Genomic DNA, 24,076 nt, shown 5'->3' with positions numbered 1-24,076 from the left:
CGGCCATGACCGGCCGCAACGATGAACTTTCTATTTTTAGACCACAATCAATTTTAAAATGTTTTAGTTATTCCTCCAAAACATCCATCAGGACCCTCTACCCTCTCAGTTGTCAAATCACCGGTACTAAGAACCTCAATTTGTACTCAATATACCCGGTACCATGAGTACCCTACCCTTAAAATACATTACTTTTGATCGAGGATGCTGTCCACATGAGAATTCCAAAATCGAAAACATTTTTATTGCGCGACATGCTGAATTGCAAGGGAGGAGGAAGGCGAGGAGAATCGTGAGAGAGAGGAGAGGAGAGGAGAGGAGAGGAGGAGAGATTCAGTTTAGAAATGTGAATATGAGGAGTGGGCTCAGCAGACGTCCAAGGATGATACAACAAGCGTGACTCGAGACACTCGTCTTGCTTAGATCCTCCAGCGCAAAGTTGTTTAGCGAAGCTGAGTTTCAAGATGATCTGAACAGGAGTGATGAAAACTGTTGCATTCAAAGATGCAGAACTATTGCCACAACGTTTTCTCTTCATAGTCGAACTAGTTCTTGTTTTCCCGTAGATTGTCTGCTACCGTATACTCATTTCACACTGCAGTTTTGATGAGACCATGTCTACCCTCCCATGGAACGCTTGGAACCCATTCAACAAATCTGAAGACAAGAAGAGTCGACCTGGAGGATCGTTCGGATGCGATCTCTCTATTGACGTGAACGATGGCTCCGTGTTTGTCGCAAGGATAGCCCTACTTGGCCCAGCTGCAATCAGCGGGCAGCTGGCGGTGGGGGATTTTATCACTAAGATCGATGGGAAGCAGCTGGACAGAGGGAGCTCGGACGGCGAGTCTCTGCAGTCTCTGACGGAAGGGGAGGCAGGAGCACCCATATGGCTGGAGGTGAGAGACAAGGATGGCAAGTTTGCAGCCACGACTCGGCTGGTCCGGCAGGGGCCATTGGACGACAAGGAGTGGAACTGGTCGAAGCTCAAGGAGATTTCTCCCTTCTCCTCCAAGACTGACTTCACAAAACTGCCTGCCCTAGGATACGCCAACGTGCTCGAGCTCGGGGTGGTGCTGAAGCTCAACGACGCGGGGAACGTCAGCGTGTCAGAGATCATAGAGGGAGGGGCGGCATGGCTGGCGTCGCAGCAGCAGGCAGGCGGGATGCCTCCCATTGGCATCGGAGATGCGATCATAGAGATCGATGAGAAGCCTCTGCCGAAGAAGACGGTCGCATGCGCAGCTGAGATGCTGAAAGGACGAGAGTTCTCGCGGGTGAAGCTGAAGATCCTAAGAGAAGGAGGAGAGCAGGAGGTGATGGGAGGTCCTTCAGGCTCGTTGTCCTGTTATCTGATGTCTGTGCAGATCTTTCTTGTCCGCATAACTCCGATCAAGCAGAATCACTTGGAGAATGTCATCAAGTTTCAGAACACTATCTCCAACCTTCCTCCCATCCCTCCCTCTGAACGTGTCAGGTAGCCCTGGCCTCTCCCGCGCATGCCGGTGTTGACTTGTGCGGCAGTCGGAGGAAGGGAACATCGTCTAAGGTAGCCCCCTCCATCTACGGTCAGTAGAGGAGGAGGCTTGAGGGTTGGGGGGGGTCGTCAGGACGCTTGAACAGGATCCTGACTGGTTCACAGGAATCCGACAGACAGGAGCAGCGAAAGAAGGAGAGAAGCTAGATGTAAACAAGGCAGCGGCTATAGGTATGCATGGGAACGAGGAATCGATGGGGACTGCAAGAGGGGAGAGAAGAGGAGAGGAAAAAAGGGGGCGAGGGGCAAGTGTCAGGCATGGTCTTACCCCACTGACTTGCTGTAGCCTGCAAGGCGATGCATTCCTGCGAGGGAGGTCTGAACCAAGTCAAGGAGAGCATGTCACCCTCTGACGCTGCCAGCTCCTCTGAGACGGAGCTGCCGGAAGTGGAGCTGCCTCAGAAGCTTACGCAGCAAGAGATGTTTGACATGGAGATCGACATGGACGATGAGCTTCGCCTTCTCTCTGCCTCTTTGTGTTGTGCCCTGCTCAGACAAGGCAGGCTGGCCAAGGTAAAGGATGAAGACGCGAAACGCTCTTCCAAGAGCTCCTGGTTGCCGAGCCTGGGCTACGGGAGCAAATGGATGGGCCCGTTGAAAAGTGGAGAGGAGAAGTTGAAGAATGAGGGGAAGGGAGGGGAAGGCAGCAAGGAGAAGGACGAGGATGAGGAGTGGATTGAGGGGTTCAGCCTCCAGCTCTGTCAGAGGTTTCGAGTGTCAAAGGAGCGAAGAAACTCCGTCATTGCTATGAGCAGTTTCGACATGAACATTGAGAACTTGTCATCCTACCTTCAAGGTCTTTTCCTTTGTCTCCGTCTGTTTTTTCTTCTGTTCTGCTCTTTGAACGTCTGAGCAGAAAGAATTGAAGCTGCCAACAAGAAGATAATCGAGGTAGCAGTCGATGACAATGAGACTGTGGGCAAAGCGACAAGCAAGGCAGTGGAGGAAGACATCGAAGGAGCTCAAAGAGATGATGGTGATTATTTTTCTTGACTTTGGTTGAAAGAACGCTGATGAATAGACAGAAGCACAATGTCGGATAATGTCGAATGAGGAGCAGGACCAGGACCAGGACCAGGACCAGGACCAGGACCAGGACCAGGACCAGGACCAGGACCAGGACCAGGACCAGGACCAGGACCAGGACCAGGACCAGGACCAGGACCAGGAGCATGGTAATGATGAAGAACAGAAGGAGCATGGGTGGAGGCAAGAAGAGGACAGTGAGGGTATCGGAAGCAGCGATGAGGCTGAGTCTAAGAGTCTGGGACAAGTCTCAGACCTAGACCAACAACCTAAACCTCCTTCTTCTCCTCGTCCTGAGAGATTCCAAGACGCCGACGAGACTGTCGACACGAGAGGAAACGCGGAGGAAGTGAAGTTTCAAGCAGGAGGCCAAGTTGCCGCGGAGCGAGTGGAGGAGCCCTGGGTCTTGCAGGAGGATGAATTGTCTTGCCCAGCTCAGCCAGTCAAAGAGGGACTGGGAGGTCAAATGGAAGAGCCTGCTGCTTCTGCTTCTGCTTCTGCTTCTGCTTCTGCTTCTGCTTCTGCTTCTGCTTCTGCTTCTGCAGCTGCTTCTGCTTCTGCAGCTGCTTCTGCTTCTGCAGCTGCTTCTGCTTCTGCTTCCGCTTCTGTTTCTGCTACCGCTAAGGTCGCTGGCGAGGATGCTCCTGTGGCTGGCCCAATCTGTGCAAGGGACCTTGCGGTGAGCGAGGACGTGGTGAACTCGCCGGACTTGAGGTGGACGGTCTGCTGGTTGGCGCTGGCGACGACTGTGGGGACAGCGAGGTACGACGCTCGAGGACGCGGCATGCTGCGACGTCTGTGCAAAGAGCTGAAGGTGCCATGGAAGTGGGTAGCGTCGGCGGAGGTGGCATTCTTCGAGGAGATCATCAAAAGGGTCCTGCAGGCGTCCAAGAACCAGAAGCTCGCGGCGGACAAGGAGAAGGAGACAGCAGGAGGAACCAGCAGGTTGCGCCAGTGGGCCATCGTAGGAGGAGGAGCAGTGGTGGGAGGCGCCATCATCGGCCTCTCCGGCGGCCTCGCCGTCCCTGCGCTGGTCGCTGGTCTGGGGATGGCGGGGACGACGGTGGGGGTAGGAGCCCTTCACGTGGCGCTGAGCGCAGGGACGGTGTCAGGGATCTCAGCTGTGGTGGGGGTGAGTTTTGGTGGATACGGAGCTGGGCTGGTGGGCTCCAAGGTGGCGCGAAGGATCGGGGAGGTGAAGGAGTTCGAGTTTGACATCGTGGATGTCAGCCCGGGGCTGCCGATCGTGGTTGGGGTGACAGGGTGGCTGAACAACTCGGAGGACAACCCTTGGAAGGCGTGGGATGAGGCGCTCTGTAAAAACGTCAGTGACGGAGGTGATGCCCTAGCCCTGCGGTGGGAGACGAAGGAACAGCTCAACCTGGGAAACATCATGCAGAACTACCTCAAGTCAGAGGTCCTGCTCTTGCTGCCTTTCCCTCTGTCCGCCCGTCCGCCCCCCGCCCCCCTTTCCTTCCGCCCCCTTTCCTTCTCGGGTCTCTACTCTTCAATCTCACACACCCGAGCAGGTGAAGTCCTGGGCTGTACAAACAGCAGGCGACCTGGTGCTGGGCGCAGCCTTCGCTTCCCTCACGTGGCCCCGCAAGCTCATCAGCTGGTCGGGTTGGATTGACAACACGTGGGCTATGGTGCAGATCCGAGCAGACCAGGTGATCCAACTCAGCTGCTCCCCAGCTACAAGCTGACGCTTCTCAGGCAGGAGAGATGTTAGCGAATACGCTGATGAAGAGAGCACATGGCTATCGTCCGATCACGCTGGTTGGCTTCGGGATGGGTGCAAGGCTGATCTTCAAGTGCGACTCTTTCTTTGCACCTCTTTCTTTCTCACTACCATGCCCTTTCTTTGCTTGATCTACTTTGTGACTTCGATCTCGTCAGATGTCTTCTACACCTCGCAAAAAATGGAGCTCAAGGCCGCGGCATCGTCGAGACAGCTATCTGCTTGGGAACCCCCGACACCTCCAACCCTCAGGTCATTGCTTAGCTTCCCAGCTCTTTTCAGCTGACCTTGGGCTGAAGGATTGGGAGACGGCAGCGTCAGTTTGCGGCCACCGACTCGTCAATGGCTTCTGTCAGAATGACTGGGTGCTCGGTTTTATCTACAGGGCTGGACAGGTAGTGGACAGCTCGAAATAATCTACTGCTGACGATGGTGCAGCTGCTGAGGACGGTAGCTGGACTCCAGGCGATCCAGCCGGTGGAGGGGAAGGAGCTGCATCCTGCTCTTGAAAACCTTGACCTCACAGGAGCTGTGATGGGTCACTGGGACTACAGGTGAGAGCTAAAGCGGAGGAGAGCAAGATAGGTGGGGAGGGCAGGTGGCTGACGAGAGAGCAGGGACAAGCTGCCGGAGCTTGTCAGGATGTGCGGGTTGTCGACTGGTGTGAGTGACCCTCCTCCTCCTCCTGCTGAGCTCACAGACATCGCCACGTCTTTCCGCTCAGCAATGTCTGAGAAGATGGCATCGCTGAGGACCGTCGTGCCGTCGAGAGACAAGGAGGGCAAGGAGAAGGAGGGCAGCAAGGGCAAGGAGGCGAGATGATTGTAAGATGTAGCTCGTCGAAAGCTATCAAGCATAGAGAGATGGGAGAGCAAGGTGGCTGCTCGTGTCGCTGACCTCCACTAGCCGCCTCCCTCTGTCATGAGACAAGCAGTCTCGAGCTAGGCAGCCCCTTGCTCACTTCTGGTCTAGAGGAGCGCGCGCTACCCCCAGCTGACGTCTACCAGTCATGCTCGCTGTTGCCTCGCCAGACGGGAGAGGTGTCTCTCTTTGACCGATGAGCTGAGGGGGCCTTCTTGCTGGTGCTGTAGTTCCTCGTCGAGGCGCTCGAAGGAGCTTCGGCTGGCTCCTCCTGCAGACAGACATGAGAAAGAGAGGGAGAGGGCCGCGTGCTCACGTTGCTCAGCCTGAGGCCCTGGAACTCGAAGGAGCTGACTGCCGGCCCCTCATCATGGATGTGGCAGAGGCCAAGCAGCTTCTTCTTTCTCCGCACGATCTTGGCTATCGGCTTGTGCATTGAGAGACCCTGCAAGCTGCGTCACCGAGCATCCGCATCAGACGCGCACGGGCCCGACCGTCGGTGGTTTACATCCCGGGTCGAGCTCGTCATTGAGTGAGTACCCTGAAGCAGGTCGTTCTCGGACCTGTCCAGCAGCGTCAACGCTGTGCGAGGACGATCGCGAGGCCTCCTGACCCGTCGGTCTTTCGGAGGAGAGTCGTCCGAGGTGATGGACGACACTGCACGCTCAAGCCCTCTCCCGTAGGCGTTGCCTTAGCATCGCAATGTCAGCGACTGTCAACCAACCAACGTCCTGCTGCCCACCTGAGTTCCATCTCAACGGCGACTGACTCCTGCGGTCGTCGTCTACCAGGGCTTGCTTGTGCAGCTGCTGTTCCTCGACCTCCTCGACGCATCGGCCGAATTGATACTGGAGCAAGCGAGTCATGAGCGCCGCTGATACGGCAGTGGCTTGCTGAAGCAGCTGCTGACCTGTGGAAGCCGCAACGAGCGGCATATACTGTTGCACGTGTGTGTACTCAAGAAGCTGTCAAGAAGCGTCAAGACCTGTCCTGGCAAGGGGAGTAGGATACAAGACCTCTCTATCCCCTTCATGCCCAAGTTGCCCTGCACGACAGTCAACTGAGTGCAGCATGCGACATGCACGGACCTGCCCAAAGCTCTGGCCGTCCTGACTATGGATCTGACAAACCCCTCTGTCAATGTAAACCTACTCGGACCCGCTCACCCCACTTGCGGGTCGGTGTAGAAGTTTGCCACCCCTGACAAGACGGATCACCGTCGGACATGACACCCTAAGAGACCCACCTTGGATGTCGACGATCAGCAGCTGACCGTTGCTCGCTTCCCATCTTGCGACTGGATCAGCGGAGCTACCAACCCTCCTCACCCTCACGAGAAGTGGCTGAAGGCCTGTGGTAACTCATCCCCTGTCTCAACGTTTCCATCCTGACAAGCACAACGTCATGGTTGCACACGGCATGCCCGGACTACATTGTCGTTATGCTTGATGTAGTCGCCTTTCAGAAACGGCTCGACATTCACTAACTGACCTCCTCTGGCATCGGATCGACAAGCGTCAGCATCGAGCGTCACGTGGGCGACTATGTCACCTCTCTCGCAATTGGTAGACACTGACAGGTAGGAAGCAGACTTTCCTCTTCCTGCTTCTCTTGTTGAACTCAAGAGCGTAGCTGTCCGCAAGCATCTGGGTCTTGCACGGGACTCAGCCTGTCGCACCAGAGGCAAGGACGCATGTCACCATGGCTTCCTCGAAGTAGATCTCGGGTTTGACTTGCTTGGTGAACATCTTTGCAACCTTGTACACGTCGGTGAGCGGTTGATCCGGCACGTGCTCACATGGGATTGAGACGAGTTACCAGAACTCCTTCGATGGGCGGAGAGACTTGTACCATCTAGGATGACATCAAGTGATATCAGAAGCCTTGGGTCAATGCAAGGGACCTCTCACCTTGTAGCAAACCATCATCCTTCCTTGGATTAAGGGACTATGTGCGAGGGTAACCTACCGAGCACTCTCACACGCTTGAAGGAGGTTGACGGGGGCAGCTGCAATGGGAGTACCTGGACTTTTTCGCGTTTCCACTTGTCCTGTAGTTGGTCGTAGGTGTACTTGACAGCTATTTCGGGCTCCTCGTATCTCATTTGGATGGGTCTGCTAACACGATTAGAGGCGAGACTGCATAACAGGTCAATATGAAATGTTTTGTTTCTTGATTCTCTCTTTTTGCTCATTATTTGTGTTCTATCCTATTGATTGATCAGGCTGCATCACTGCTTCACCGTGTCGAGAGATCTCAGCAGATCAGTGACGTTCTCTGAGCATCTTGAAATGTTCTTGTTTCGAATCTCACTTAGAGTGGTCAACTCACAAACGTTGTGTTTCTGGTGGTTATTCGACAGGTGGGGTTGTTTCGAAAGTTCTTTGGGGTAGGGTTCTTTGGAGTCTAGTGAGCGGGTGAGGGTGTTGTTACGCGTCTTTGCGTGAGAGGTACCAAAGCGAGTCTTTTCGGAATCCTCATTGGAGTGGGTGGGGGTGGAGTCGATCCCTTCACAGTCAAACAAGTAGCCAGATGGGGTACAAGAAAGGGCAGGAGAGGGGTGGTAGGTAATGAGACTTATCGCTTACAAGGAGAGGGTGGCAGGCGTCACGGTTTCACTGCACGATTGCACCTATCTTGACCCTGACATGGTACGGATTTAAGCGACCCCTTCCATATTGCGACCTCTTGACGTAGTTTGCACCGCCACATCCTTTCCACCTGATGACCAATGAACATCAACAATAACTCACCGTTTGGAATCTCATCCACGGAGTCAAAGCGACTGCAGGCAAAACCCAAACAGAACCTTGCTTCCATGCCGACTGAGCTCCTCCTCATGCCCCCCAGCCTTGTCCCAGAAGGCAGCCTCGTCAAGAGAACGCTGGATGCGGAAGACTTTCGATTTCATGCGGTGAGGGAGGTGGCGTACAAGTACAGACAGGGCAAGGCGGCCAAGCAAGGAGAAATGAGGATGGTGTTCTCGGAGATTGGAAGCTTCAGCAAGGTGACCCGTGGGAGTCCGGGTGGCAGGAGTCCTAACGCACCGGTCAGGACTTGCAAGAGACGCTTGCGCAGGAGGCAAGAGGAGGCAAGACCGACAGGAGCGACCATCTCTCGAGTATCCTTGAAGACGTGCTTACCAACGACGAGGGGCTAGTAGCGAAGCCATACCTTGCGGTGAGAAACGCCGAGTGTGCTGGTCTCGTACGGCATGACAGGACAACAGTGGGCGAGCCGCGTACTCGGGGTACAGCACTTGTATGCCGCCTTCCAGGAGAGGATGGAAACGGAAAGACCACTGGCTGAGGTGAGAGCTCGGACCTACACGCTGATGGAAGGTGCTGACGCTGTGCAGGACGACGTGGACGAGGAGGAAAGCGACGTGGGAAAAAGGAAGAGGGAGAGCACGGGGATGGAGATGTGCTCGGAGGAGGAGGAGGAGGAGGAGGAGATGAGCTTAGCAGACATGATACAAGACTGGTGTAGGTCAGCAGCCACACACGCGCTCGGACCTCCTCTGCAAGGATAAATCGCATGAGGATGCCACAACAGGCTATCGAAAATGGGCCGCTCTGCCAAGCGTGAGATGTAGACTTCTAACAAACTTGACTACTACTACTATCGCATGAGTCCATTAGTCTCTGCATGAAGAAACCGATCGCAAATGGAGTCTTTGTGCTTGTCGCGCATGTAGATATCTTTCGTTGTGTTGGTATCTAATGATTGATTGTATGTAAAGTCGTCTATCAGTCGCTAGAACCTCCAGGGAGCGGTTGTTGGGTCATGACTGCGAGCAAAGCCCGAAACGATGGCTACCACAAGGCGCTCAAGCCCAGCTGACGGAGGACTGACTCTCTCATCCTTCTCTTGTATCTGCTCGTACGATACAGAAGAGTGGCGAGAAGAAGCAAGATGGCTGACGAGAGAGCAGGGACAAGCTGCCGGAGCTTGTCAGGATGTGTGGGTTGTCGACTGGTGTGAGTGACCCTCCTCCTCCTCCTGCTGAGCTCACAGACATCGCCACGTCTTTCCGCTCAGCAATGTCTGAGAAGATGGCATCGCTGAGGACCGTCGTGCCGTCGAGAGACAAGGAGGGCAAGGAGAAGGAGGGCAGCAAGGGCAAGGAGGCGAGATGATTGTAAGATGTAGCTCGTCGAAAGCTATCAAGCATAGAGAGATGGGAGAGAAAGGTGGCTGCTCGTGGCGCTGACCTCCCCTAGCCGCCTCCCTCTGTCATGAGACAAGCAGTCTCGAGCTAGGCAGCCCCTTGCTCACTTCTGGTCTAGAGGAGCGCGCGCTACCCCCAGCCGACGTCTACCAGTCATGCTCGCTGTTGCCTCGCCAGACGGGAGAGGTGTCTCTCTTTGACCGATGAGCTGAGGGGGCCTTCTTGCTGGTGCTGTAGTTCCTCGTCGAGGCGCTCGAAGGAGCTTCGGCTGGCTCCTCCTGCAGACAGACATGAGAAAGAGAGGGAGAGGGCCGCGGGCTCACGTTGCTCAGCCTGAGGCCCTGGAACTCGAAGGAGCTGACTGCCGGCCCCTCATCCAAGTCATCAAATGAGCTCATCAGCTTCTTCTTTCCTCCGGCATTCTTGGCTATCGGCTTGTGCATTGAGAGACCCTGCGAGCTGCGTCACCGAGCATCCGCATCAGACGCGCACGGGCCCGACCGTCGGTGGTTTACATCCCGGGTCGAGCTCGTCATTGAGTGAGTACCCTGAAGCAGGTCGTTCTCGGACCTGTCCAGCAGCGTCAACGCTGTGCGAGGACGATCGCGAGGCCTCCTGACCCGTCGGTCTTTCGGAGGAGAGTCGTCCGAGGTGATGGACGACACCGCACGCTCAAGCCCTCTCCCGTAGGCGTTGCCTTAACATCGCAATGTGAGCGACTGTCAACCAACCAACGTCCTGCTGCCCACCTGAGTTCCATCTCAACGGCGACTGACTCCTGCGGTCGTCGTCTACCAGGGCTTGCTTGTGCAGCTGCTGTTCCTCGACCTCCTCGACGCATCGGCCGAATTGATACTGGAGCAAGCGAGTCATGAGCGCCGCTAATACGGCAGTGGCTTGCCGAAGCAGCTGCTGACCTGTGGAAGCCGCAACGAGCGGCATATGCTGTTGCACGTGTGTGTACTCAAGAAGCTGTCAAGAAGCGTCAAGACCTGTCCTGGCAAGGGGAGTAGGATACAAGACCTCTCTATCCCCTTCATGCCCAAGTTGCCCTGCACGACAGTCAACTGAGTGCAGCATGCGACATGCACGGACCTGCCCAAAGCTCTGGCCGTCCTGACTATGGATCTGACAAAACGCTCTGTCAATGTGAACCTACTCGGACCCGTTCAACCCACTTGCGGGTCGGTGTAGAAGTTTGCCACCCCTGACAAGACGGATCACCGTCGGACATGACACCCTAACAGACCCACCTTGGATGTCGACGATCAGCAGCTGACCGTTGCTCGCTTCCCATCTTGCGACTGGATCAGCGGAGCTATCAACCCTCCTCACCCTCACGAGAAGTGGCTGAAGGCCTGTGGTAACTCATCCCCTGTCTCAACGTTTCCATCCTGACAAGCACAACGTCATGGTTGCACACGGCATGCCCGGACTACATTGTCGTTATGCTTGATGTAGTCGCCTTTCAGAAACGGCTCGACATTCACCAACTGACCTCCTCTGGCATCGGATCGACAAGCGTCAGCATCGAGCGTCACGTGGGCGACTATGTCACCTCTCTCGCAATTGGTAGACACTGACAGGTAGGAAGCAGACTTTCCTCTTCCTGCTTCTCTTGTTGAACTCAAGAGCGTAGCTGTCCGCAAGCATCTGGGTCTTGCACGGGACTCAGCCTGTCGCACCAGAGGCAAGGACGCATGTCACCATGGCTTCCTCGAAGTAGATCTCGGGTTTGACTTGCTTGGTGAACATCTTTGCAACCTTGTACACGTCGGTGAGCGGTTGATCCGGCACGTGCTCACATGGGATTGAGACGAGTTACCAGCACTCCTTCGATGGGCGGAGAGACTTGTACCATCTAGGATGACATCAAGTGATATCAGAAACCTTGGGTCAATGCAAGGGACCTCTCACCTTGTAGCAAACCCTCATCCCTCCTTGAGCAAAGGGTTTGTCAGCAAAAGTAACCTACCGAGCACTCTCACACGCTTGAAGGAGGTTGACGGGGGCAGCTGCAATGGGAGTACCTGGACTTTTTCGCGTTTCCACTTGTCCTGTAGTTGGTCGTAGGTGTACTTGACAGCTATTTCGGGTTCTTCGTTCATTATTTACTCTCGATGTTCAATATTGATTCTCAGCCATGAATTTCAAAGAAACGAGACTGCATAACAGGTTATGAAGGAATATGTGCAGCAGTCCTCTGAATCCAACTACTTCTTGCAATTCAACTTCCTCTCTCGATCCAATCAGCTTATAGTTCGGATTTCTTGTATCTGTTTTCACTTATAGTTCGGATTTCTTGTATCTTCAAATTCTTTTTCATTTCTTTTTCGGGCTTTTGTTTCGATTCTCGCTGATGCTAGCTTTTGATCAATCTTTTATGCACTTTGTCTTCCTATCTCCCATTTTCTCCTCGTCACTCTGCAGCACTTATCTCTTCATGCCTCTTCCTGCCTCTTCTCCCACTTTCTTCTTCTGTTCGCTTCTGTGACCGTCGGCATGATCCATCTCTCACCCACCCACCCCTCCAGTAATGCCCACAACCCCTCCTGTCGTACCCGATAACCCCTCTTTTTACCCCAAAGTACCCCCTTATTCTAAGTTGTACATTTTCCTCATTTGCATATGCACCCTCTCATTTTGATGCGACCCCGAGCACCACCCCTCACCCTACCCACCCTACCATCAAGTTTTCACAAGGGAGCCAAACCATGCCTCGGACCTGAGTCCAAATTTTGAAAGATGGTAGGTAAGATATTGGGATAGTTTGAAATATTTTGTTCATATTTTGAAATTTGAGAGCAGGGGCGGCAATCGGAGAGTAGCTGGATGTTGCAGAGGTACGTGCCTGCAGGGGTGGGAGTAGGGTGGGTGGATGCGAGTGTAAGAGTGAACCCTCGGGAGGGGAGCGATGTCTTACAGGGAACGGAACATGCGGCAAGAGAAGCGAGGAGTAGAGGAGTGATAGCAGACGTTTGATGCGGAGGATTCCTTGGCTGACACAAACTTGAAAGAAGCATCAAGATCAAAGTTTAGTTCGTTAGCACTACATGATTCATCCATGTTGAAGAGCATTCAGTATTGATCGAAAATGAATAGAGAGCCGAAGGAGGGAGATAAGACTAAGGGATTTTGAATCCATATTACACTTGATATTCTTGCACTCGGTTGAATCTTCACACCACAGAAAATTGAATATCAGCGCAGATGGCCGGAAGCCTGCATAAATATCATTAATCGATTCAACATAATCTCATTGCCATAATTTCCGTTTTTGACGAATCAAGGAAGACAGTTTTCACGGTTTCGGGACCCGATCATCATTTTCATCATCATAGTCATATTTGTTACACTCAGGACAATCGTTGGTCGCCATCATTGTTATCATATTCATTTTCACTTCCTCGTCAAAATGTTTTTCTCTTTCATCACCGCTGTCGTCATCATCAATCATAATATTTCTATCTTCATCAGGGGTCCTTACAACAACAAAACACCTGCTTTACACGAAAAAATTGATATCACCGTCTAAATAAATAAAATGATCATTCGTCAACACGACAAGTTCATGTGTCATTGTCGTGGTCTTGACAAAATAAAACAAGAACAAGAACAAGAACAAGAACAAGAACAAGAACAAGAACAAGAACAAGAACAAGAACAAGAACAAGAACAAGAACAAGAACAAGAACAAGAACAAGAACAAGAACAAGAACAAGAACAACGACAGCACTAATAATGTTATCCTCTTATCATCAACATCATCAAGAATCATCATTATCGACATTGTCATCTGCACGTGCATCCTAAATTTCCCCGCTCTTCTCCAAGCAAGATCCCCTCACCCATCAGGTAGGCTTCCCGTGACTTTCACATCGTATCTGTCATGACATGTCAACGGGACTGCTCCAGCATTCTCATCCTCACCTTCCGTGCGGCGTGATGATGGGCATGTTGGTGGTACTCACCAGATTCACGGGCCCAGGGCTGAAAATCTCGAGCATCAGTTGGAAACCAGGATGAAACATAAGCGACCCGAAGGGACAGGAGTGCTCCTCGCAGATGCCGTTAGTCTGCTTGTGGACCTGAGAGATATGTGAGACAAGGATACGCGAGGGTCCATGGCTGACCATGATGCCTGCGAGATACACTTGAATGACGAACGTTCCGTCAGAGACTTGGTCGCCTGAAGAAGGCTTAGCAAACGCTGTTAGCGGAAAATCTCAAAAACTTGTCGAGCAGTCCAAAGAAAGCGTGAAGTTCTTGCCTGCCACCACCTGCACCAAAAGTGTCAATGAATGACAAGCTCTGCTCGAAATGATCTCCACTCTCACAGGATCTGGTGAAACTTTTACGTTGTTGACAGACAGGCTTGTTGCCCCCCCTCCTGAAATGATTATGGTCATGATGATGAATGTGTAAACGTCTTAGAAGTACCGCAATCTGACCAAGAACTGACGAATCCCAACAAGATTCATCTCAGCATGAAGAAAATCAAGCATCATCAGCATGTCACCTCGGGGCAACCGCGCTCGAGTTGGATAACTTGCCACGTCTGATCGGAATTGCTTTGATATAGAAATAAGAACCACGAAAAAAAAATAAAACTCATCAAACCTCCTGTCAGATACAGGTGAAGAAGAAGCACGCAAAAAGAAATCTTCATATGAGCTTCTGCAAGGATAGAGCAACTCAGATTATGTGCAGTGAACGATTTGGTCAATATTTTTATGGTCAAATTCCTTCTTGTACTTGCTCGTCGTGAATCACGAGCAAACTAGATGAAGGATGAAAAACGGGAAAGAAACAATTCAACTCATATCTCCTCCCCCTGCCCTGCTTTCCTTTCTGTCCGTCTATACTTGCGTACAACTAATCAATCCTCACCTAAACCCTCCTGCTCCAGCCCCCCCCTTCCTGCTCCTGTCTCCCTTTCTGCTCTTGCTTCCCTTACTGCTTTTGCTCTCCCTTCCTGCTCCTCTCTTCCACCAACGCCATATCTTCCCGCTTCACCCACACCGCCATCTCCACAAACTGGCTGGAAAGTTTTACTTAATTAATTGTGCTGTTCTTTAATAGCAAATTCCTTTGATGTCCTTGTGAACTTACATGAATCCATCTGAGGCCAGCTCGATTACCTGCGCCCAGGCTGTTGGCCCGGGGGCATCCAGGAGTCTTGTTGTTGGTCAAGTGTGCTAGTCGGGTACATGTGATCGAGGAAACTTTCCTCTTATTCTTCTAGTCTTTTAATAATGTTCACTATCTTTATACATTCATCGAGCCAGAGAAAGTTCGAACTCAGACATCAGCGCGATGTGGTCAGACGAGTACTGAGGGCTCGGAAGCGCAGTGTATGCCGTCAGCGTCTCATGATCGATCTGCTCTAGCACCCGCGTGACACGCAGCCGGTCAGCCGTGTGCCAGATGTAGTCGAGGATCCCGACAAAAGCAGCAGTGAAGTTTGAGTAGAAGTCTTTCCCGAACACAACGTAGCTGTCCCGCAGCTGCAGGTTGTGACGCAAGTCTGCGTTCTCAAGGATCCCCTGCGGATCCTCTTTGAGCTCCGCGTTGTTGCCGGAGATGATCCCTCGTTGAAGGAACTCGTACACTGCACTATCCTGCTGGGAGTTGAGGTCTCCGGTGAGGACTAGAGGAAGTTGCCGAGGTACTGTAAATTTCTGCAGCTCCTGCACGAGCGTCATGACCTGCCACATCTTCACGTTGGGAAAGCCTTGGTTCTGAAAGATGTGCGTCGTTGCGACACAGATTCGTCCCATGTGCCCTGCCGGTTGTCCGTTAACGAGAATCTCTAGCACGAGCACGAGCGCAACATTTCCCTTCAGCAAGCACTGCAGCGCTTTCTCGCTGAGCCCACTCTTCTGTCCTCCGACTCCCCTGGCTCTGGAAATGGCGACGTGGTTGAACTCAAGCGCATGCTTCTCGATCAGTGCGAACCGAGACTTGCGGAACAAGATGGCACAGCCGTCCATCTTGCCATCCTGACCCATGCTTTCTCTCGTCTTCTGTTTGTACACTCCCTGATACCCCGCATTGTCAAACTCTGGTTCCAAGAACTCTTTCCAATGATCCGCTTGCACTTCTTGAAGGGCTAAGATGTCTGCCTTGTAGCTCAGAATCTCTCGAAGCAAATTTCGCTTCCTGTAGTTCCAAGCGAGAGCCCAGGAAGGCGTGTAAGGATAGACCTGAGGAGACGCGTAGATGTCCGCTAAACAGTTGTACGTGAGAACTTTGAAAGTGGCTTTCGGTGAGCGAGGATCAAAGCTGTTGGGGGGCTGGGGGATCTCAATCATGCTCCTCGAGGGCGCTACAGGGGTTGCTTGCATCACTTCTGCAGACTCCACACTGACCGACTTTCCTGTTTCATCCGTGTACATCACAATTTCATCCTAGGCAGTCACCTCCTCACCTGTGTACAAGCCATTTTGACTGATGGGAATACATTCTAGCTTGAGGATTCGCCCCACATCTTGTTTTTGTGGAACATAAATGCGACTTTGTCCAATTTCCTTCAAGATGGCATTAGTCAACAGGAGTTCAACGTGACGGTTTATCTCCTCTCACCTGCCAAACATTCACAAAATCTCTGGATGGATCCTGTCGACGCGGCTTCGGTGCATCCACTCCTTCGCGCCTAGAGGATGAAAGAATGGACGCAAGGAACATTCAGAGATGCTGGAAGCATGCAGTCTCAGAACCTGTGCCTCTTGTGCATTGGCCAAGCTTTGAGAAACTCTTCCACCTTGTGGAACAGCAAACATTACGAAATGATTGAAACAACAAACACGTCAAAAACACGTCAAAGCCTCACCGAAGCAAAATAAGCATGTTCCTGTGTGTACTCTTGACCATCAATCTCGAAGGTCACATCAGGCAGCAAGCATTGCATTGTAGCCGGCTAATGGGAACACCAGTTAACCACACAGCAGGCAGGCAAAAGACAAGCGTCGCAACCTTTCCGGTTATTATACAGGTTTTCGGCCCATCCTACTCTTCAAGTTAGGGAAGAACAGAGATTTTGACGAGTGAGACCTGTGTATCCGATGATGCGGTGAATTCACATCGCGACCACTTGAACAGCACATTCTCATCATCATCAGTCACCTACAAGAAAACGTGACTTGGTACAATATCCTCTCGCCCTTGACCTGTCGATTTTGGCCATTAGCTAATTGTATCAAAACGTAGGGTTCAATTTCTACTCCCTCGATTGGCACGCTATCAGAGACAGCGATCAATCAAAATAAAGAAGTAGACGAGAGATTACTTGTGCAGTAACTCCGCTCGAACAACGATGGGAGGCTGATCCTGCAACATCTGAAACAGGGTCAATTTTCATGTGAGTTTGGATTGTGACTTGGCAGCTCTCCGATGTTGCTTGGTATACTTCTCCCATCTTCCCAGCATAGCAAAATTGTGCTAGTGCCTTCCGATAGCTACAAGATCTACTTTGAGCAAATATTATCCCCGATACTACACCGATACTTGTTTCATCTATTAGCGAGAGCCTTGCCTGATCGTTGCTCTCACTTGTGCCAGTAGACGTTAGCATCGATACACCGTCAAACAAGAACCATGATGGTCTATCATGATTCTCACACTTCCCTTCTGCTGCTCGCCTCATCCTCTCGCTCTCTCCTCCATTATTCCTGCTGTTCTAAAATTATTCCGCATGCACCGCTTTCGCATTCCACCCCCACCCCCTCTTTTCCATCACATCACCCCTACTGCGTACAGAGCAAATTCACCCTGAAACAATTTTCTCCACCCCTTCTATGAGTCATGAGAACCCCTTTGTTGCAGTACAACCATGTCCCACCATGTACCCCCTACCCTGCTCTCTACAGGTTCGCTTTTCATGCTGCCTCAGTAGGCGCAGCGACCGGCAGTGAAGAGGAGGGAGGGAAGGAGGAGGGAGACAGGGATAGAGGGACGCAAGAGCAGTGAATGGTTATCTTGACTAACAACTTTGCTCATTTTACAGGCATCTTGTCTAATCCGGTCGTCATGCTTTCCCGGGGTTGGGTCGGGCGCTCACGCTTCAGAAACACCTCTGCACCTTGCCGCTTTCTCTCAGCTGGCAACAAACCTCCTGGGGTTGCGATAGTGTCGGGAGGAAGCTCGGGCATCGGTCTGCGTGTGGTTCGCCGTCTCATGGAGGAAGGATGGCTAGTTCACAACATCTCGAGATCTGTTTGCCCCGTCCCAGGCATTCGCACGCACTCCTTCGATCTCACGTGTGTTGACGAGGCGCGAGGAGCTGCACGCTCCGTTGTTGAGACAATGGGTGGAGCAGAAAGCCGATCACGCGTATCCTTCATCCATTGCGCCTCAGTCTTTAGAGCAGACAGTATCAAAGCTTTCAACGTGAAGGACATGAGAGACTCGCTGAATATCAACGTCATCGCTCCTGGCGTGATCTTAGGTTGAGATATGCAGCTATCTTCAATCGTTATACCGTGTTCCTTGCTTGACAGATTCTATCCGACCCTTCATGAAGGAAGGCTCCTCGGTGATCCTTATCGGTTCGACGCTGTCCGAGAAGGCTGTAGCAGGTCGCTGCTCCTACATTACATCCAAGCATGCTACAGTCGGTTTGATGCGGAGCATCACGCAGGCAACGAGGGCATCATTGCGAGGCTCAGCTTTGTGATGCTTGCTACAGGACTTGTTCGGTAGCGGCATCCACACAGTCTGCGTCTGTCCTGGCTTCACAGACACCCCGATGCTGCAACGAGGTCTGCTCTGGACGGCAAAGGGATGGGTTTGACTTACTTGCAGAGATGAAGGATGAGGAGCAGGCGAAAAAATTCTTCAAGCAGTTCGTCTCGTTGGGGCGCATGTACGAATCTTTGTTCCCCTGCCCTTTTGTGAGAAAGTTTGCAGGATCAGTCCAGAAGAGGTCGCAGAGAGCATATTCCACGCTGTAAATATGCCTGCCCTGAACGGAAGCATTCTACATCTCAATGGAGGACAGAAGGAGACGTGAGGGGTGTTTCAAGCTTTGTGCCAATTTGATTCACTTCGATTCTCTTCATAAACATGTCGATGGTTTTCAGCTACTTCCATGTCGCCGATAAAACGGTGGTCTCTAAGTGTGAACCAAATCTCCAAAGACCTTTGTAAGATGGATGTCAGATCCTGCTGGGTCATTCTGTCAGTGTGCATCCAGCGTTCCTTCTGACCTGCACAGAAGGGGATTGTGTTACCTGGGTGGCTTCTGCTTGACTTGAAATCAACGCTCATCAACAGCAATGATATTATGAGGCAGCACTTCAGCAGAGTTCATCCCCCTGCAGGCCTTAGGATGCAGCACGAATAAAGCAGCGTCATACGCTGAGCATTCACGTATGCAACTCCGTTGTAGCTCAGCTGCTGTGCTTCCCAGTGCTCGAGGGACGGGCTCATGCTGCTGCAGAGACGCTCTAGGCTCTTTGAGCTCGCACCCTGAGCTCCCCTTGCCTCGGGGCTCCCACGTCGACGACACTCCTGCAAAACTCTTGCCAGGCTCCATCGACCTGCAGCGGGAGAGGAGGGAGGGGAGGCGGGCATTGCTGTGCTATGGTTTATGTTTATGTAGTCTGCTAGTATACACGCTATCGCTGCTATGTACATGTTTCTTGCTGTGCCTAGGCGCACACTCGGCCTCATGCTCACTGCAGCCCGACCCTCCTGTACTTGAAGGTCTCGCCGAAGTGAGGCAGCAGCAGCTTTCGCCGGTCGAAGCCATGCTGAGGGATACGGCCTTGGTATGTGCAGATGGTAGGGAGCAAGGAGACATCATGGTGCCTGTGAGGGATGTCGGCATCGTCCTCCGGGCTGTCGAGAAGCCATACCACAATCGCCTTGGCGTGCCCGTCAGCAGAGAGCGCTGCGATGCTTGCGACGAGGAGGAGGTAGAAGGGGACGAGGTGGGAGAGGGAAAGTAGGGATGAGACAGATGAACAGAGAGGGAGGAAAAAATCAGGGATCAGCAGGAGGGGGCAGTGCATCCAGGCGAGGGAGGGGACGGACTCGGGCGGCGGGTGGGGCTGTTTGGGGGGCAACAAGAGTAAATATTGCAGGGGTGCGAGGAGACGCTTGATCTCGAAGGATCGACGAGCGTTGCGTCCCTGGGAAAAGACTCTTGTTTCAATGGCTTCGACTGGGATCGAAGGCTCTAGAATGCGCTGAGCATTTTGTATATGTTACATCCCATCGAAAACATTTCTCTTCATGAGGGTCCACCAGCCAAGAAGTTATTCTTGTTTACCACTCGCGTCCCCCCCCAGCCCCTTTTCACCCTTTCCCCCAAGACCCTGCTCCCAAACTCTTCTCGGCCATGATAGCCTGCCCTCTTCTCCCTCCCTCCTCTCCCTCGACCCCCCCACCCTCCTCTCCCACCCTCCTGCCCCCCCAAGGCTCCCATCAGCAGCTCCTCTCTCTCGCTGCTGCTATCCGACTCATTCAGGACAAGCGCATCCTTACCACTGCGACAGGGGAGGAGCTGCGACTATGAGCGAGGAACCATCCATTACGCCGCCCACATGTCGCCACGGAAGCATCCACTCAGAGAGCCTGCGGGGCAAAGGCTGCCCAGCGTGCGCTTCTTCTTACCCTCCCTCCTTCCCTCCCTCCTTGCAGTCTCCGCCTCGCCTTCCCAGCGACTGCTGGACGAAGGCCCCCCCTCCGTCTGCCTGCCCTTGCTATTCTGACTCTTGCTCTTTCTTTCCCTCTCTTCCTGTCTGAGCTTGCGAGTGGTCGCAAGCACACAAGCCTCTCTGCACCTCGGGGGGCGGCCTCCCTCTCCCTCTCTCTCCGACAAGACTCGCACAAGCTCTACCAGTCACCTTCCTCGCCCCCGACAGGCCGGAGGGCAAGAGGAGACGGAACGCCTTAGTACCTGCTCCTGCCAAGCTGAGGCGCTGCTGAGTGCAGGAAGCAGCCTAGGTCCTGGGGATAGCGCCATGCATGTATGTTGACTAAAGAGACCTGTAAAGTAGCGTGTGGGATTGAGTATGATTGCGCGAGCTTCGGGTAGCCGGCACTGTCACAAGCTAAGGGGGGCGATGGGGAAGCCTTGCGCTGGTTTGATGGCCCGCACTGACTGAGTCTAGCTTGTGCGTCATAGAGGATCAAACTGTCATCGGGCCGCATCATCTGCACCATCGATGAGCGAGTAGAAGTAGACCTGGTTGAGGATCTACAAAAAGGCGGTTTCCTCCATCTCAGAAAACGTCGTCTAGCAGGAACCTTCGTGTCGTAAGACAAGCACGTGCTCGTGACATCTCCTGTAAGTAATCTTATTATCAAGCACATCCTCCCTGACTGCCAGCAGAGCATATATGCCCGCCCTCATACGCTGAGCATTCATGTATGCAACTCCGTTGTAGCTCAGCTGCTGTGCTTCCCAGTGCTCGAGGGACGGGCTCATGCTGCTGCAGAGACGCTCTAGGCTCTTTGAGCTCGCACCCTGAGCTCCCCTTGCCTCGGGGCTCCCACGTCGACGACACTCCTGCAAAACTCTTGCCAGGCTCCATCGACCTGCAGCGGAGAGGAGGGAGGGGAGGCGGGCATTGCTGTGCTATGGTTTATGTTTATGTAGTCTGCTAGTATACACGCTATCGCTGCTATGTACATGTTTCTTGCTGTGCCTAGGCGCACACTCGGCCTCATGCTCACTGCAGCCCGACCCTCCTGTACTTGAAGGTCTCGCCGAAGTGAGGCAGCAGCAGCTTTCGCCGGTCGAAGCCATGCTGAGGGATACGGCCTTGGTATGTGCAGATGGTAGGGAGCAAGGAGACATCATGGTGCCTGTGAGGGATGTCGGCATCGTCCTCCGGGCTGTCGAGAAGCCATACCACAATCGCCTTGGCGTGCCCGTCAGCAGAGAGCGCTGCGATGCTTGCGACGAGGAGGAGGTAGAAGGGGACGAGGTGGGAGAGGGAAAGTAGGGATGAGACAGATGAACAGAGAGGGAGGAAAAAATCAGGGATCAGCAGGAGGGGGCAGTGCATCCAGGCGAGGGAGGGGACGGACATCGGGCGGCGGGTGGGGCTGTTTGGGGGGCAACAAGAGTAAATATTGCAGGGGTGCGAGGAGACGCTTGATCTCGAAGGATCGACGAGCGTTGCGTCCCTGGGAAAAGACTCTTGTTTCAATGGCTTCGACTGGGATCGAAGGCTCTAGAATGCGCTGAGCATTTTGTATATGTTACATCCCATCGAAAACATTTCTCTTCATGAGGGTCCACCAGCCAAGAAGTTATTCTTGTTTACCACTCGCGTCCCCCCCCAGCCCCTTTTCACCCTTTCCCCCAAGACCCTGCTCCCAAACTCTTCTCGGCCATGATAGCCTGCCCTCTTCTCCCTCCCTCCTCTCCCTCGACCCCCCCACCCTCCTCTCCCACCCTCCTGCCCCCCCAAGGCTCCCATCAGCAGCTCCTCTCTCTCGCTGCTGCTATCCGACTCATTCAGGACAAGCGCATCCTTACCACTGCGACAGGGGAGGAGCTGCGACTATGAGCGAGGAACCATCCATTACGCCGCCCACATGTCGCCACGGAAGCATCCACTCAGAGAGCCTGCGGGGCAAAGGCTGCCCAGCGTGCGCTTCTTCTTACCCTCCCTCCTTCCCTCCCTCCTTGCAGTCTCCGCCTCGCCTTCCCAGCGACTGCTGGACGAAGGCCCCCCCTCCGTCTGCCTGCCCTTGCTATTCTGACTCTTGCTCTTTCTTTCCCTCTCTTCCTGTCTGAGCTTGCGAGTGGTCGCAAGCACACAAGCCTCTCTGCACCTCGGGGGGCGGCCTCCCTCTCCCTCTCTCTCCGACAAGACTCGCACAAGCTCTACCAGTCACCTTCCTCGCCCCCGACAGGCCGGAGGGCAAGAGGAGACGGAACGCCTTAGTACCTGCTCCTGCCAAGCTGAGGCGCTGCTGAGTGCAGGAAGCAGCCTAGGTCCTGGGGATAGCGCCATGCATGTATGTTGACTAAAGAGACCTGTAAAGTAGCGTGTGGGATTGAGTATGATTGCGCGAGCTTCGGGTAGCCGGCACTGTCACAAGCTAAGGGGGGCGATGGGGAAGCCTTGCGCTGGTTTGATGGCCCGCACTGACTGAGTCTAGCTTGTGCGTCATAGAGGATCAAACTGTCATCGGGCCGCATCATCTGCACCATCGATGAGCGAGTAGAAGTAGACCTGGTTGAGGATCTACAAAAAGGCGGTTTCCTCCATCTCAGAAAACGTCGTCTAGCAGGAACCTTCGTGTCGTAAGACAAGCACGTGCTCGTGACATCTCCTGTAAGTAATCTTATTATCAAGCACATCCTCCCTGACTGCCAGCAGAGCATATATGCCCGCCCTCATACGCTGAGCATTCATGTATGCAACTCCGTTGTAGCTCAGCTGCTGTGCTTCCCAGTGCTCGAGGGACGGGCTCATGCTGCTGCAGAGACGCTCTAGGCTCTTTGAGCTCGCACCCTGAGCTCCCCTTGCCTCGGGGCTCCCACGTCGACGACACTCCTGCAAAACTCTTGCCAGGCTCCATCGACCTGCAGCGGAGAGGAGGGAGGGGAGGCGGGCATTGCTGTGCTATGGTTTATGTTTATGTAGTCTGCTAGTATACACGCTATCGCTGCTATGTACATGTTTCTTGCTGTGCCTAGGCGCACACTCGGCCTCATGCTCACTGCAGCCCGACCCTCCTGTACTTGAAGGTCTCGCCGAAGTGAGGCAGCAGCAGCTTTCGCCGGTCGAAGCCATGCTGAGGGATACGGCCTTGGTATGTGCAGATGGTAGGGAGCAAGGAGACATCATGGTGCCTGTGAGGGATGTCGGCATCGTCCTCCGGGCTGTCGAGAAGCCATACCACAATCGCCTTGGCGTGCCCGTCAGCAGAGAGCGCTGCGATGCTTGCGACGAGGAGGAGGTAGAAGGGGACGAGGTGGGAGAGGGAAAGTAGGGATGAGACAGATGAACAGAGAGGGAGGAAAAAATCAGGGATCAGCAGGAGGGGGCAGTGCATCCAGGCGAGGGAGGGGACGGACTCGGGCGGCGGGTGGGGCTGTTTGGGGGGCAACAAGAGTAAATATTGCAGGGGTGCGAGGAGACGCTTGATCTCGAAGGATCGACGAGCGTTGCGTCCCTGGGAAAAGACTCTTGTTTCAATGGCTTCGACTGGGATCGATCATGGAAAGGGAATGGCATGAGAATTTCATGATGCTAAGGGTGGAAGACACGGAATGTGAAAGCATCAAGACAGCAGCAATCAAGCAACTGCTGGAGGTGCAACACATGCTATGGACGGCAAGAAGGGGAAGCGAGTCGACCTAGTCCGATGGGGGCAGGTGAGGGGGCAGGCGCGGCACAGGGGCAAGCCACCTATGGAGCACAGGCGGCAGGGAAGGAAAACAAGCCTAGCATCAAGGAGGCAGGCGCAGCTCATGGTCATGGAGGGAAGAGGTGGGCGACTGGGGGGGAAGGGCAGGACAGGCGCAGCTAATAGTCTTGGAGGGAAGGGGTGGGCGACTGGGGGGGGAAGGGACAGGACAGGCGCAGCTCATGGTCTTGGAGGGAAGAGGTGGGCGACTGGGGGGGGGAAGGGACAGGACAGGCGCTTTAGGGTTTAGACAGCAGAAGTAGAGAGTAGAAAGACGCCTCAGAAGCAGGGTTCGCATTGTAGGCCGTGTACCGTACTCCCAGTGCTCGAGCGCCTCTTTAGACTAGGATCAAATTGCATAAGC

At 53.6% G+C, this 24,076-nt stretch overlaps 10 protein-coding genes across 10 annotated transcripts; 4 read left to right on the top strand and 6 right to left on the bottom strand.

Moving 5' to 3' along the window:
- Window positions 1-1,978: 1,978 nt before the first annotated feature.
- GUITHDRAFT_155893 (hypothetical protein) lies at window positions 1,979-2,209 on the top strand (the record flags this gene model as incomplete). The annotated part of the gene is made up of 1 exon (XM_005820860.1): window positions 1,979-2,209. A coding segment is annotated over one exon (231 nt), but the record flags the coding sequence as incomplete, so codon positions are not given.
- A 103-nt stretch (window positions 2,210-2,312) lies between these two features.
- On the bottom strand, window positions 2,313-2,832 carry GUITHDRAFT_155892 (hypothetical protein). Its single transcript, XM_005820859.1, has 3 exons — window positions 2,563-2,832; window positions 2,394-2,513; window positions 2,313-2,333 (listed from the first exon to the last, which is right to left on the bottom strand). Exons 1-3 carry the CDS (start codon window positions 2,709-2,711, stop codon window positions 2,318-2,320), a joined length of 285 nt encoding a protein of 94 aa, XP_005820916.1. The 5' UTR covers window positions 2,712-2,832; the 3' UTR covers window positions 2,313-2,317.
- Window positions 2,833-3,868: 1,036 nt separating this feature from the next.
- Window positions 3,869-5,177, top strand: GUITHDRAFT_90610 (hypothetical protein). The gene is made up of 7 exons (XM_005820858.1): window positions 3,869-3,980; window positions 4,093-4,233; window positions 4,280-4,377; window positions 4,463-4,556; window positions 4,604-4,699; window positions 4,743-4,858; window positions 4,922-5,177. Exons 1-7 carry the CDS (start codon window positions 3,957-3,959, stop codon window positions 5,124-5,126), a joined length of 774 nt encoding a protein of 257 aa, XP_005820915.1. The 5' UTR covers window positions 3,869-3,956; the 3' UTR covers window positions 5,127-5,177.
- A 127-nt stretch (window positions 5,178-5,304) lies between these two features.
- Window positions 5,305-7,269, bottom strand: GUITHDRAFT_119862 (hypothetical protein; the record flags this gene model as incomplete). The annotated part of the gene is made up of 16 exons (XM_005820857.1): window positions 5,305-5,436; window positions 5,482-5,610; window positions 5,660-5,728; window positions 5,779-5,855; window positions 5,908-6,013; window positions 6,076-6,130; window positions 6,182-6,253; window positions 6,332-6,365; window positions 6,412-6,455; window positions 6,500-6,552; window positions 6,598-6,661; window positions 6,717-6,817; window positions 6,866-6,922; window positions 6,984-7,019; window positions 7,076-7,129; window positions 7,189-7,269. 16 exons carry the CDS (start codon window positions 7,267-7,269, stop codon window positions 5,305-5,307), a joined length of 1,164 nt encoding a protein of 387 aa, XP_005820914.1.
- Window positions 7,270-7,896: 627 nt separating this feature from the next.
- GUITHDRAFT_119861 (hypothetical protein) lies at window positions 7,897-9,304 on the top strand (the record flags this gene model as incomplete). Its single annotated transcript, XM_005820856.1, has 5 exons — window positions 7,897-8,172; window positions 8,220-8,345; window positions 8,395-8,475; window positions 8,524-8,654; window positions 9,100-9,304. 5 exons carry the CDS (start codon window positions 7,897-7,899, stop codon window positions 9,302-9,304), a joined length of 819 nt encoding a protein of 272 aa, XP_005820913.1.
- Window positions 9,305-9,482: 178 nt separating this feature from the next.
- Window positions 9,483-11,444, bottom strand: GUITHDRAFT_147562 (hypothetical protein; the record flags this gene model as incomplete). Its single annotated transcript, XM_005820855.1, has 17 exons — window positions 9,483-9,614; window positions 9,660-9,788; window positions 9,829-9,906; window positions 9,957-10,033; window positions 10,086-10,191; window positions 10,254-10,308; window positions 10,360-10,388; window positions 10,432-10,491; window positions 10,515-10,543; window positions 10,590-10,633; window positions 10,678-10,730; window positions 10,776-10,839; window positions 10,895-10,995; window positions 11,044-11,100; window positions 11,162-11,197; window positions 11,254-11,307; window positions 11,367-11,444. The coding sequence occupies 17 exons, from the start codon at window positions 11,442-11,444 to the stop codon at window positions 9,483-9,485; spliced, it is 1,182 nt and encodes a 393-aa protein (XP_005820912.1).
- Window positions 11,445-12,362: 918 nt separating this feature from the next.
- GUITHDRAFT_155891 (hypothetical protein) lies at window positions 12,363-14,015 on the bottom strand. The gene is made up of 10 exons (XM_005820854.1): window positions 13,957-14,015; window positions 13,856-13,907; window positions 13,777-13,793; window positions 13,674-13,726; window positions 13,571-13,616; window positions 13,470-13,525; window positions 13,375-13,424; window positions 13,267-13,326; window positions 13,185-13,220; window positions 12,363-12,558 (listed from the first exon to the last, which is right to left on the bottom strand). Exons 1-10 carry the CDS (start codon window positions 14,003-14,005, stop codon window positions 12,516-12,518), a joined length of 462 nt encoding a protein of 153 aa, XP_005820911.1. The 5' UTR covers window positions 14,006-14,015; the 3' UTR covers window positions 12,363-12,515.
- A 597-nt stretch (window positions 14,016-14,612) lies between these two features.
- Window positions 14,613-16,023, bottom strand: GUITHDRAFT_119858 (hypothetical protein; the record flags this gene model as incomplete). Its single annotated transcript, XM_005820853.1, has 3 exons — window positions 14,613-15,715; window positions 15,767-15,866; window positions 15,922-16,023. 3 exons carry the CDS (start codon window positions 16,021-16,023, stop codon window positions 14,613-14,615), a joined length of 1,305 nt encoding a protein of 434 aa, XP_005820910.1.
- Window positions 16,024-17,364: 1,341 nt separating this feature from the next.
- On the top strand, window positions 17,365-18,483 carry GUITHDRAFT_147559 (hypothetical protein; the record flags this gene model as incomplete). Its single annotated transcript, XM_005820852.1, has 6 exons — window positions 17,365-17,782; window positions 17,835-17,947; window positions 18,023-18,095; window positions 18,139-18,199; window positions 18,244-18,342; window positions 18,417-18,483. 6 exons carry the CDS (start codon window positions 17,365-17,367, stop codon window positions 18,481-18,483), a joined length of 831 nt encoding a protein of 276 aa, XP_005820909.1.
- Window positions 18,484-18,642: 159 nt separating this feature from the next.
- On the bottom strand, window positions 18,643-18,972 carry GUITHDRAFT_119856 (hypothetical protein; the record flags this gene model as incomplete). The annotated part of the gene is made up of 1 exon (XM_005820851.1): window positions 18,643-18,972. The coding sequence occupies one exon, from the start codon at window positions 18,970-18,972 to the stop codon at window positions 18,643-18,645; it is 330 nt and encodes a 109-aa protein (XP_005820908.1).
- Between the last annotated feature and the right edge of the window lie 5,104 nt (window positions 18,973-24,076).

The sequence above is a fragment of the Guillardia theta genome (assembly GCF_000315625.1).
Source record: "Guillardia theta CCMP2712 unplaced genomic scaffold GUITHscaffold_161, whole genome shotgun sequence".
NCBI lineage: Eukaryota > Cryptophyceae > Pyrenomonadales > Geminigeraceae > Guillardia > Guillardia theta.
Note: the sequence above shows the minus strand (reverse complement) of the source record. Positions and strands in the feature narration are given on the sequence as shown.

Coding starts and splice junctions, on each gene's coding strand:
- GUITHDRAFT_155891 (XM_005820854.1), bottom strand. CDS start 14,005: ATGAAGATTTCTTTTTGCGTGCTTCTTCTTCACCTGTATCTGACAGGA. Junction 13,221..13,266: donor ATCATCACGCCGCACGGAAG/GTGAGGATGAGA, acceptor ATGTCATGACAG/ATACGATGTGAAAGTCACGG. Junction 12,559..13,184: donor ACGGGAAGCCTACCTGATGG/GTGAGGGGATCT, acceptor ATATTTATGCAG/GCTTCCGGCCATCTGCGCTG.
- GUITHDRAFT_90610 (XM_005820858.1), top strand. CDS start 3,957: ATGCAGAACTACCTCAAGTCAGAG. Junction 3,981..4,092: donor AGAACTACCTCAAGTCAGAG/GTCCTGCTCTTG, acceptor ACACCCGAGCAG/GTGAAGTCCTGGGCTGTACA. Junction 4,700..4,742: donor TTATCTACAGGGCTGGACAG/GTAGTGGACAGC, acceptor ACGATGGTGCAG/CTGCTGAGGACGGTAGCTGG.
- GUITHDRAFT_155892 (XM_005820859.1), bottom strand. CDS start 2,711: ATGCTCCTGGTCCTGGTCCTGGTCCTGGTCCTGGTCCTGGTCCTGGTC. Junction 2,514..2,562: donor CATTATCCGACATTGTGCTT/CTGTCTATTCAT, acceptor AAAAATAATCAC/CATCATCTCTTTGAGCTCCT.